Genomic DNA, 12,411 nt, shown 5'->3' on the forward strand with positions numbered 1-12,411 from the left:
AAATGAACTGCTGTTGTCAAACCTTGACTATAAAGCCCTCTAGTGGACATACCCAGTATAGAAAAACATTAACGTTATTGATTAAAAAATATATATAATAAAATATCGATAATTATCGATTTTACATGTATTTCACATTTAAATATTGGAATTGGAATTGTTGGTCAATGTCACAGCCCTACCACCAAGCCCTCTCTCTTCGGCAGCGCCTTGCAACACGTGGAACAGAAATGGCTTCGTGCCAGGGAACCTCCAGTTTGCCTCATTGCTCTCTGTCCCCCCAGTGAACCAAAGGATGGATGGGGGAGGAGAAGTCATGGGAGAAGATTTTTTCCACCAGTTTCTCCCTCTGACTCACCCTCCCGCTCTCTCTTCCCAGCAGGGGACAAATTTTAATTTCTGCTTGATCTGGCTGCCAAATTGAGTGCGTCCCGCCAACAACGCTCGCAGTCGGCAAAGGCAAATAACATCCATCCATCTTTATTTGGTGGGAAACGGGGGGAAGGGGGGGGGGGGGGGGGGGGGGTGACAGCTTGTGCTCTGTGATGGTTAATTCAGGAGTACATAGTGACCTCCCCCTACTCCCCAGTGGTCTTCATCCAAACAAGGAGATGGTTTCTGTTCTTCCTCTGCCTGCACCACTGTGTCCTTCCCTGTTGTTTTGTTGTTGTTGTTACCTGACTCTACCTTCTCGCCTTTGCATTTCTACTCGTTTTCCATTTGCCATAGTTCAGTTTGGCGTGTGTCAACATCATTCCGCTTGCTGTCTCAACTGCATTTTGTGCTGATAAAAAGCGGGTTCCGAGGGGCATACTTTGTTTCCATAATGATTAGTTCCAGTAGCTGCTACTACCTGCAAAAATTGTCTGACTCTCAGATGGTTAGCAGATACACAGAGCATATGCTTTGTTTTCAATCTGATTGTTACAGTAGGAAACCGTCAGCTGCCTATATAGTGTGAAACCCTGCTTCTTCCGATTGGTCAGCGAAAAACATGTGGTCCCTCCTAAATAGTTGAACTTTTCTCAACTTTAGAAAGTGTTCTACTCGATCTAAAATGAAGCCAAGCACAGTGTTTTTTCCAAGCAGTTGCTCTCCTTTATTTTTGTACAAAAAAAAGTCCATGGCGGTGTGAAAAGAGCAGAATAGTATGAACAAGGCCAACAACTCACTGACTTTGTGCTCTTTGCCCCTTCATTCCTTTCTCATCCTCATCTCTCTTTCTTCCATCACCCCCCCCCCCCTTCTCTCCACCTTCTCTCACATTGCTCCCTCCTGTTTCCTCATATCTCTCTTCACCTCCCTCCCTCCCAGGTGTCCCATCCCCTCGGAGCGTCAGGCCCGTCTGGAGGCGGTGCGGGAGGTCTTCCTGGCTGCCTACAGCTCCACCGTGGGCCTCAAGTCCTCGGCGCCCAGCCCTTCCGGCGCTATCTCCGGCCTGCTGGAGCAGTTCGCCCGCGGCGTCGGCCTCCGGGGGACCAACACCATCGTCTGAGAGACCTCCGGCCCCCCCCTCGGCTACGACCCGCTTCCATCCATCCCGCGACCCCGCCGGGTTTCTATCCGCGTGGGTCGAAGCGTCGTCTCCTATCCGCCCTCGACCCAACCGGGGACGACTCACCACGTCTGGACTTAATACAATAAAGTGCCAAACTTCTCAATTCTATCCTGGGGCAGAAGCATTAATTTTACGTTTTACGTTTACGCCCTGGATTTTTCTTTTTTGTGTTTTTGTCGTCGTCGCCTGTGCCGTTCCACGTTTTTTCTTTGGACTTTTTTTTTTCCGTGTTCAGTCTTGTACATGTTTGTCAAATTCAGGGAGTGGTGATTATGGCGGGAGTGGGTTTCAGCCACAGTATCAAAAAGGGATACCCAGTTAGCTTTCTAGATGTTAAAATACTCATGGCTCAGAACCTAGTGTCTGCCTTAAGATAGGTTTTCCCTGTTACAGGCAGAATATAAAGCATTCTTCCTTGCTCCGTTCTTCCTTACCTGTTCATAAATGTGTTGTTTTTTTTCTGGGAGTCATTGCAATGACCGTCCTTGGTGCAGAAGGCTATATGTTCTCTTGTTTTTGTGCTGCTATTCTTCGCTGATCCAAGCAGAAGAAAGATCTTCAGTTCTGGTGGATGCTGAAGTCGAGATAAACACAGCACTTAATGTGTTCTGACGGAAACTTGTTTTTCTGTTCCAAATTTGGCACAGAGGATTGAAATAAGAATATCTGGTCAGTTTTTTTGTAGCTTGATTTTAAAGATATGATTTACAGCCTTGGGTGGAGGGGGTCTAGATTTAATTAGATGCCACCTGAGTTTTATCTGAATTTTGGGAGTTTTAAATTCGCCTTTTCGAGACCGTTTTATTTCCATTGTTTTGTTTTGTCACCAGAGCATTTTCAGGGTGTCTTCCGTTCCCTGAGTTACCTCACATAGCACAATTTCCGAGATCTCAACCTAGGAGCTGAAGCGATGAAAGTCCCATTCAGAGATATCCAGAGCCCCCTCTGTTATCTTTTCACCTTGCCAGTCTAACGTCTCTAATATCTCTCTACTATGTAGCTAGTCGTCTTTCCTCCATCAGCAGCACTGACATGGTAGCACACGAGGCGCTGAGCGTTGTGGTAGCTGTAGATGAGTTTATATTGCTGTGACCCAGTGGCCTTCTCAATGCTCTTCCTCGCTGCACTCCAAACCAGTGACCCAAGGTCCTGGCAGTGCAGTGATTTCCGCCCACCTATTATCACACACATGTTCTTCAAGAGCATGTGCCTTCTTTCAGGTTACACATGGAAGGACATTGCTGCCTGGGCTGCACTGGGCAGATTCACAGTCTGAAGTCATTTTTGTCAGGAGAGATTTCTTCTCAATCAAAACAGATTTTTTTTTTGTTTGTTTTTTTTTCAAGAAGCTGGCTTGTTGGTGTTGCCAAACGGTTTTGACGGCTGCTATACCTCAGGACCTTTTGTTGTGCCTTTTTATCTTCAGTAACGACGGAACAGATTCCTACTCCTCTGGTCCGGTTTCAGGTGTATTTCTGTTTCTTAAATGGTTTTAAGAGCTTGGGGGTTTGCGGCCGATTTGTCACGGAAGTCTAGGTTGTAGACCGTTGGCAGCGTTAACTTTACAGTTAAGCATTTCATAGTGGTCAGGTTAACTGCCAAGCCTGTTTCTCCTTTATCAATCATGTGGTTGCAAGACTATTAGCACCGTCTTAGTCCTAGTCTTAGGATTTCAGTCAGTCGACCACATCAGTCCACCTACACACCCAGACGAGTGAGACTCTAGTTACACTAGAGAAAGAGACAAAAGGAGATTTTCACATCCGCTTTTGAAGACAACTCTAGCTGAAGAGACTTTCTGTCGGGTTTGGCAGAATCTGAGTCTTACTTCGACCTTCTACATTCGGAGGCGGTTGCTACATTCTAAGCTGAATTCTGCTTTCTTTATAGGAAGTCTTTGGTTAGAGCTGTTTTTGAAGCCCATTTTTGGCCAGTGAAATGATCTTGAGATACACAGTTACGGAGTGAGGTGTGGCCCCCCAAAATTGCCCCAGTTTCCCTGAGCAGCTGAGTTGAGATTGAATCCTTTTTTCTTAACACAGTAAGGAATTTAAAATCTAGTTTGGTTAAAGAAAAAAAACAACAAAGTATTTGATTCCATCAAATCTATCTACAACTCAACGGAGAGCAATCTGTCCGGCTTTATATGAGAGAAGTCAACCAACACTGTCGTTTCTGCAAAAGGCACGCCTTTATCTCCCTGTCATGCTTTAAGCTCCTCTTTTATGTTCAATATGTCATTTCACAAGGTAGCAACAGTTGGTGTCAAAATGAGCGATATCTTCACTGGAGATGATTCCTAATCCGGTATAAGATTCATATTATTTGCTTCGTTTTGGCATCAGCAGGGTTTTTACTGTCTGTTTGTAGCAGATAAGCAGCGCAGCACAGGACACCTCACTAATAATGCAAGGAAGCCAATATAGTCATCTTAAAATTGCTGAAAATGGACATGTCACCAAAATCCTTAATCCTCAGATATCTTCACATACTTAATGTAATTTCCCCACTGGTCAATATTTCTCACCCACTTTAGTTTTGCATGACATTTTCCCAGTTTATCTAAATCGTGGCATATGGTTTGATTTGTTTTACAAAACTTCAGAATGATCGTTTTTTTTTCTTTTTGATTTCATTGAAATGCTGCATTGCACTCATTGTCCTTATATTTTCTGTGTAAAGAGATTGAGTTTTTTTTCTTTTTCTTTGTACAGTCGATGCATTTTTAAGTAATTTTATCATTTTGTTATAAAATTGCTGTTAATTGTTGGCAGAGACGATAGGCTACATTGAAAGGTGAACTGAGCAGCAGGTGGCAATTACAAATAAAGAAAAAACTGACAACACATTTGTTGACTTGCATGTTGTCTTATCTTGTTCAGATGAATGGGCTTAAGCAGCACATCTGTTAATAGATTTATTCCTCTACATCTGTTTTATTCATCATCATCCATGGTGTGAACTCTAAAATGCATTAACTATTTACACCACTTAAACCACCACGAGAAGCTGAGCTGAGGTTGAATCTCTTTTCTTAATGGAGTAAATTATAGTTTTGTAAATCAGTATTTTCTTCCCAACCACTGCATATATCAGTTATTAAACTGGACTTTTCCAATTTGTTCATTTTATACTTTTAAATTGACAAAATTGAAAGCAAGTCCAGCTATAGCACAACTTCATGTGATAATTTATTGATCCATTGAACCCAGTCCTGTGGTTGAAGGGTAGTTTCTGTAACCACCAGACCTCCCTGCTGCCTCCGAGGCTTGAACTCTAAAATGTTTCAACTAATAATGTATTAATGTGTTAACTATTTATACCATTAAACGGCTGTTGGCAGGCCTAAGCTATTTATGGAATATGCTACTTAGATAAAACCTGTTAAATGTAATGGGAATTGGAGATGTATGAGGGATGATTAATGCCACAGAGGAGGAGGAGATGCTGGGCGATCAGCCTTTACACTCCTCTCGTCTCAGAACGAGGGATGGACCTCCTCTCTCCTCCCACACAGCCAGTGGAAGGAGGAGTGGCAGGTTGAGGTGAAGCTCCTCCTCCTGCTTCCCCACTTTTGCATCCAGTTTCTCCTGCTGCTTCTCCTCTTTATCTCCTCTGTCTCCTTCACCATCACCTCCCGCTACTTCTCCACCTCCTTTTACTGCTTCTCTTCTTTTGCTTCTCCTGTGCCCGATCCCCATGTCCTCCCTATGCCCTGAGCACTGAGCCCTCACAGACTTTAATTGACATCACCTGCCGCTCTGCGTAAATGCGTGTGTTGCCGTGACAACGTCAGACGCTATCTCCCGTCAATGAATCAGTTTGTAATCTACTTTTTGTGTTTTTGTTTAAGCAGCATTATTAAGCTCAAATGAGAAAAATGTTGATGAATAATGTTAAGTAGCTTAGGTATAGCCTATGTTTTGCAACACTGCAAAGTGTATACGATGCTAATGAAGGTAGAAAATACTCAAAAACATAAAAGAAACAGTAGGAGGCATCTTGAAAGCAAACCTACTTAATGAGTGCTTTAAGTAAAAAGTGCATTAGGAAGCAAAAGAACACAAGCATAGGCTATATTACATGCTGCTAATATCAGCGACATGTAATATAACCCTCTTTTCTGTTTTAATGTTTTCTCTTAACTATCTTGCATGTAGTTTGACCTTTTTATGCTTGTTTCTCTCTAAGTTCTTATTTCCTTAATTGTGGGTTTTTTTGTATTGGGTTGCTGATATTTTCCACATACATCAATATAATGTCACAAACGCTATGAACTGTGGGTAATTCCCGCAAGCAGTCTCCTACTCATCCTCCTGCTGCTTCTCATCCTCCTGTGTCTTCTATCTCTTTCCCCTTCTCCTCCTTTTTCTCCTTCTGGTTTTTTCCTTTCTTTCTTCTTCTAATACTTCTCTATCTCCTCCTCCTCCCTCTCCCCCTTCTGCTTCTCTTCCTTCTCCTCCTCCAGCTTCTTCTCCTCCTTTTCCTGCTTCAGCTCCTTCTCCTTTTCTCCTGTTTCTCTTCCTTTTTCTCCTGGTTGGTCCGACTTTTTCATCTTCTCCTGCCTCCCCCCCTCCCTCTTTGCTTCTCCTCCTTCCCCTCCTGCTTCTCCTCCTTATAATGGTAATCAAATGAATAAATAAGTATTTATATAGTAATCATCTGAAAGCAGAGTTCAAGTGATTTACAGAAAGGCATAAAAACAACCAGTAAAATAAGGAGGTAAAAAAAAAAAAAAAAAAGGAGGCTTTTCAAAAGAAAGCCTTGTCCTCCTGCTGCTGCTTCTCTGCTTCTCCGTGGCATTAATCACCCCCCATACCTGGACCACAAGTTGCGCCCAGACGCACGGAGGAACTTGTGGAGGTCTCTGCCTCCACCTGCCGATGGGTGAGGAGAAATAAGGAGCGGAGGAGCCGCCGGTATCCGCATCTCAGCTCCGGTGTCGCGCTCTCGCTCTCTCTCTCTCTCTCTCTCCCTTCTCGCCATGAATGAACGCCTCATCCTCAGGTATGCCTCCTAACGCACAGCTGCGCGCCAGCGACCGTCAACAACAACTACTACTACTGGCACCGGGCGTTGTAGTCTCCCGTTTCTCCTCCCTGGGTGGATGGAACAACAAAGATATAGCCGTCGGTGAATTAGTGCTGTAATATAGGTGCGAACTTCAAGTCTTGAGAAGAAGTGATTTAAAGAAAAAAAAAAGAAAGAAAGAAAGAAAACCCTTGGCCATGGCGACAATAGGGGATTTCGACCCGCTCAACTCCACCGTACCTGCGACCAAGATTGAAGTCACCGTCTCGTGCAGGTAAGGACTCCCAGTCTGAAAAATGTTTCCTCTACTCGTTAAGTGTTAATCATTTCAATTCACACATTTGGAATTTTTTTGGGACGCTAGATGATAAAGTCCGTTTTACAGTCACGAATCGTGGATGTGATCTCCTCGTGCGTAATTGCCTGTCATAGCTGCGCATTTTTAATTCGCCTTAAATTTCCTCAGTTTTAATCAGTAATGTGCGTCTTTACTCGCATGGACAAACTCTTCTTTTTTTTTTTTTTTTCTTTTTTTTTTTAAGGAGGAATTTGCATGAGCAGTGGGTGTAGAAGTGCGTGGGGTGTGCAGTAGCCTCACCAACAGTACTAGGATTTATTCTGAGTGCCTTGGAGAGCTCCAAAGAGCGCAACTCGCAGATCACATGGATGCGTGGCTATTAAATATGCCAACTGACGATAAAGAAGCAGAGAGAGTATTGGTTCTGATTTCTACAATGGTCACATTCATGAGCTGTGGAGAAGTAAAAGAGGGAGAGGAAGGAAAAAGAAGCATAGTAATCCTATAACAGATTTTTAGAAATCATACATATCCAAATATGACAGGAAAACTATAAGTTCCAATTGGAATATTATAAGGAAACCTATAAGGCCCAATTAGAATGTTATAGGAAAAACTATAAGGCCCAATAGGAATATTATAGTGATACTATAGGAGATTTAAAAAAAATAATAAAAAATACCCTAAGGTCACTATAAACTTTCTATTGAGCACCACAGACACACTATAACTCCCTATAAGAATATTATAGGAATGTTATAGTGATACCATACAGAATTAAATATAACACAAAGAGTACAATAAGGTCACTATAAACTCACTATTGAGTATCAGAGACACACTATAAGTCCCTATAGGATTATTGTAGTGATTTTTTTGCTGGGATGTGTGTGTTTTGGGAGGGTGGAAGTGCATCATCCAGACATTTCTCAGGAATTTAAGACTTGTTGCTTTATACTGAATGTATAAATGAAGAACTCAAGACATTTTGAGCATGTATAATGATAATAATATCATAAATAGAGTTAAAACAGAGGACAAACAAATCATAATGATGAAATATAAGGTCAAAGGTTATGTGTGTGTGTGTGTGTGTGTGTGTGTGTGTGTGTGTGTGTGTTTGTCCAGGCCAGGTCTGCAAGGCCAAAGAATAGCAGATAAGTCCAGGAACATGTTTAACAGGGAAAGGAAAGAAGAAATACAGGAAAGCAAAGGAAAGGGAGGGGAAGAAAAATAGGCAAGGAAAGGAATGGAAGGAAATGAAAGGAAATGAAAGGAAAAGAAAGGAAGGAAAGGAAAAGAAAAAGACAGAAAGGAAAGAAAAAATACAGGAAAGACCACCACACTCTATTCCGTGTCTTCATATCTGTTCGCACCGCATTCACCAGACAAACAATATTTTCTTCATCAACCTTATTGATTTTTTTAAGCTATGGCTTGAGCTATGGTTTATGGATAAAGTACCACCGCTGCCGAGTGCCGGTGCCGCCCCGCTCTTTTGAATAGGCATTCTGGGTATAGGGACCGTGCACCAGCTGGTCTGAGTGCAGCGGTCTGCCTCCAGTGTGACCTAAGCAAACCGCAAAAAGCAGCCACTGGTGCATCAGGTGAATGTTCACACCCGACTGAGCCGGGGAAGTGGAAGTGTTGGCAGACCTGGAGCTAATGGCCGTCCCCCTTCTGCTCAGTCAAAAGCATTTCCATGTCCTGGATAGTTTATATATGCTAATAAAGACTGAAGCCACTGATTGTGTACAGTGCTATTCCTAGCACACCCACACACACACACACACACACGCACACACACACTCCCACCCCCTTTCCTTTCCCGGTGAAGACACAGCCAATCTGGAGGGGGGGTTAGGAAGGGCTGTCTTTGGTTTCCCTGACGCTGACAGAATGGGGTTGGCTCAATTCCCCCCAGAAAGATCCTCACTCCAGAGCAACCGGACATCAGCTGTGAATGCATGAGAGAGGGAGAGAGAGAGAGAGAGAGAAATGGTGTCAGGAGTAGGGTTCAGCCGATATACGTTTTCGAAGGCTGATATTTTTGGATTGAAGCTGCCGATAGTTGATACTTTCCCATTGATTGGCACAAGATAATTATCTTGTGCGCACAAGATAAAAAAATATCACCTTTCGGGACTTTCCAGCTGAATAAAAAGCCCCATTCTCAAGCCAAAAAAGCAAAAGACAAAGCAGTAGTATTTAGCATGGTGATATATTACCTCTTCATTAGATGTTTCTGTTGGATCTCTGATTTAACTAGCTAGCTTACTCCTCTCTTAAAAGTCTTAAAGAGTAAGTAAACCCCAAACCCAAATCTGTGTAAAGCCTGACATCTAATGGTAAAAAGCATGCTGCTGAAATGTGCTATTGGCTGATCTTTGGTGCCAGGTGATGTCACCTTCTATAGAGGACAAAGATCAGCCAATAGCAGATGGCATGTTTTTTTTTTTTTACCATTAGATGTCAGGCTTTACACAGATCTGGGTTTGGGGTTTTACTTACTCTTTAATAAACTTTTAAATGGTGATGCATATGATTTGTTTGTATTAGTTTTCACTGAATATAAGCAAGAAGGGAAGTAAACAGTGCTACCAGACAATTACTACTAGGTGTTTGCGTAACCTGGCATTGTTCAGAGTTCCTACTGTACTCAAAATCTGGCTGGTGAATTTTGGAATCCCACAGACTGCAGTCAGTGGACCAAAAAAATGGTTACGTTTGCCTTTAAAACTAGGCATACTGTTGGTTTTGAAGCTAATGCAAGATGACACGCATCACCTACTGAGCCCATTACATGAAATAAACATCTCCAGTGACAGAGACCGTCTCTCCGGACCCGACGGTGGATTCTAACTCTGATGTTGGGCTGTTTGTGCCGCGGTGATCCCGATGCTTCCCCCCCCCTCCCCCTTCATCTGAACAGGTATCAGCACAATCTGAACAACCGCTGCCTCTCCCAACACCCCGACCTCTGAACTCAGCCTGAACGGAGCCGCTTCGTCCCCGCAACAACATCAAACATCATCCTCTCCTCCTCACTTCACCTCGCTTCTTTCATCCGCCTCTGTCTGAGAGAAATCCCCGTCAAGTCGGATTGCCCCTCGGACCCAGCCTGAAAATTAGAAGCGCTTTGAAAGATGCGCAGGCATTTTGGATGAGCTTGAAAGTTTTTACGCGGCCACACCGCCTCATTATCGCGTTGAAAGCTGGTGTATTATCAGGGGAGGTTATCTGGAGGTGAATGTCTGACTCCTTCTAAACGGATTCCCTGCTCTGTGACTTTGCCGCTAACTCGCTTTTCAGATCCTGAACTAAGTCAGCTTGGTTTTTGATATGAGGAAGCTTTGCCTGAAGGGAAAGAATTCAGCGGAGTTTCTCGTCTCACCTGAGCGTCTCGCTGTCTCTCTGTCTCTCTCAGTGTCCCAGTCATGTCTTTTTCCATTAAGGGTTTCGCCCTTAAAACAACCTACGTGTCGTATTGTAGCTCAAAGCCATCGTATAGGTGGTAATGAAGCGGATTGCTTTGCCCATTCAGGTTAAGATACTTGACAGTGGATTCTGTTCACAGTGATAAAAACGGATTGGAAGAGGGGAAATGAGGGAGAATGAGGGAAGTGCAGAGAAAGATTCATGTCTGTATATGAGTATATCAATAAAATCAATCAATCAATCAATCAATCAATCAATGTTGTTCAGACAGGCAGCTCAAATCAATCTGTTTTTTTTTGCATATCAGATTCAAGTTGAATATTTTTTCTTTTCAAATCAGATTTAAACCATATTGGTGTGAAATGTGATTCAAATGACATGCTTAGATCGGATTCCATGTTTATTTCCTGTCACTCCCGCGACAAGAAGAGCAGCGAACGACAAACATGGAGGAGGGGAGCAACAGAATGTTGGTGTCTGGACAGAGGAGGCGGTTTCATGCCTGCTCTCATTCTGCGTCACAACCAGAAAACACCGTCACAAATCCAGCCAGAACTAGAAGGCACAACACTCCAAGACGCCAAACGCTGAACAATCCTCCGGCTTTCTGTTACACCCAAAGGCGTCATTCCTATCATTTGAATTTTTAAGTTCACCTTAAGGACCACCTTAGGACTTGCAATCAAGTCTCTAACTGTCTAATGGTTTAAATCGCAGATCTGGATCACCACCGACATCTAATCATTTGTTCCTTGGCCCAAGGCCTAGCTCTCCACCAAATTTCATGAAAATCCATTTATAAGATTTGGAGATATCCTGCTGACAGACAGACAAACTAACGGGAGAAAACAAAACCTCCTCGGCGGAGGCGACAGTGAAACTTCCATGTTACCGGCTTGTTGCACCCAGAGTTGTTGCACATTAATCGCCGCCGTAGGACATACACCCGAGTCGTTACTATGACAACCAGTGTAATGACCGCGAACGATTCCGCTGTCCAAATCCGATCGGGCCACTCGTAAATGACAATGCGGACAGTCAGCTTTGAAGAACCAATCGGATTTGTGGATAGCGTATTTGTGCGCGCTTGTGTGAATGTAAGCATGTAAAACAGCTCTGTCAGGGATGATGCGTCCGTCTGCATGTGGGTTACACAGGGAGAGTCAGAGAGTCGGAGTGGAAGGAAGGAGCCCTCTTCCTCTCTTCTTCTGTCTTATATAAGTGGCAGCCTGCCTGCCACCCAAACGCCGCTCCTCTAGATCCTATTAGACAAGCCGAGCGTGGCAGCCGCCCCGGAGTTCTGCAATGATCACCGCTGGCACAGGATTGTTTAAATGAGAGGACAGGAAATAAATTACCTCCCCCATCTTGCCAGCAAAGCACCTATTAACCCCAAATGCCCCCCCAACCCACCCATCCCCCAACACACGTGCCATAATGATGAAAATAGCTCTCTAATGCCTGAAATGGACTAAAATGGATGTTTTTGACAGGGGAGTTTCTGGTTTGTGGCTTGCTTATCACATTCATATGTTTATTAACTTGTTGGTAATGGGTAGGGTTAGACTGATATATATAAGGGATACATGGGACCGATATTGGCATTTTATTAAGTATAAGATCTGATTCAGTCAGTGTCGTCTACCTCTGATACAATGGATGTGATGCAATTTGTATCAGCAAATTCAGATAAGTATGTTTACTAAACGTTTCTGGCTTCATAGGGGCCTTATTAGAATTATAGATACATCGTTATTCTCTGTAATACCTGAAATTGACTAAAATTGTCGTTTTTGATGTGGTAGTTTATGATTTGTGGCTCGCTTAAATTCATATGTTTATTAATTAACTTGTTGGAAAAATGTCACATGAGAAAAATGTCACGTTAGAATCAGTTCTAATGTGACATTTTTATCAGATTCCATACAATTATGCACGAATGGGTTGTTTTTAACTCTTCTTTGTCGCCGTCGTCTTCTTGAAGATCGGAACATTGTAAAGCAGCACTAGGCAACTTCGCACTTTGGTGGCCCCTAGTGGCAATGAGAGATGACTATTCGAATTTTTGAAAGTTTACCCATGCAAC

General features: G+C 43.2%; 2 protein-coding genes across 2 annotated transcripts in view; both read left to right on the forward strand.

Moving 5' to 3' along the window:
- Positions 1 to 4,406, forward strand: part of mtmr14 (myotubularin related protein 14) — a 28,879-nt gene extending 24,473 nt beyond the window's left edge. Inside the window, exon 19 of the mRNA XM_071900212.2 lies at positions 1,315 to 4,406. Coding sequence (XP_071756313.1) covers positions 1,315 to 1,495 — 181 coding nt within the window. The 3' untranslated portion in view covers positions 1,496 to 4,406. The remainder of the gene's footprint in view (positions 1 to 1,314) is intronic.
- A 2,380-nt stretch (positions 4,407 to 6,786) lies between these two features.
- Positions 6,787 to 12,411, forward strand: part of LOC139912426 (copine-9-like) — a 110,808-nt gene continuing 105,183 nt past the window's right edge. Inside the window, exon 1 of the mRNA XM_071900211.2 lies at positions 6,787 to 6,863. Within this exon, the coding sequence (XP_071756312.1) occupies positions 6,787 to 6,863 (77 nt within the window). The remainder of the gene's footprint in view (positions 6,864 to 12,411) is intronic.

The sequence above is a fragment of the Centroberyx gerrardi genome, chromosome 5, assembly GCF_048128805.1.
Source record: "Centroberyx gerrardi isolate f3 chromosome 5, fCenGer3.hap1.cur.20231027, whole genome shotgun sequence".
Lineage (NCBI taxonomy): Eukaryota > Metazoa > Chordata > Actinopteri > Beryciformes > Berycidae > Centroberyx > Centroberyx gerrardi.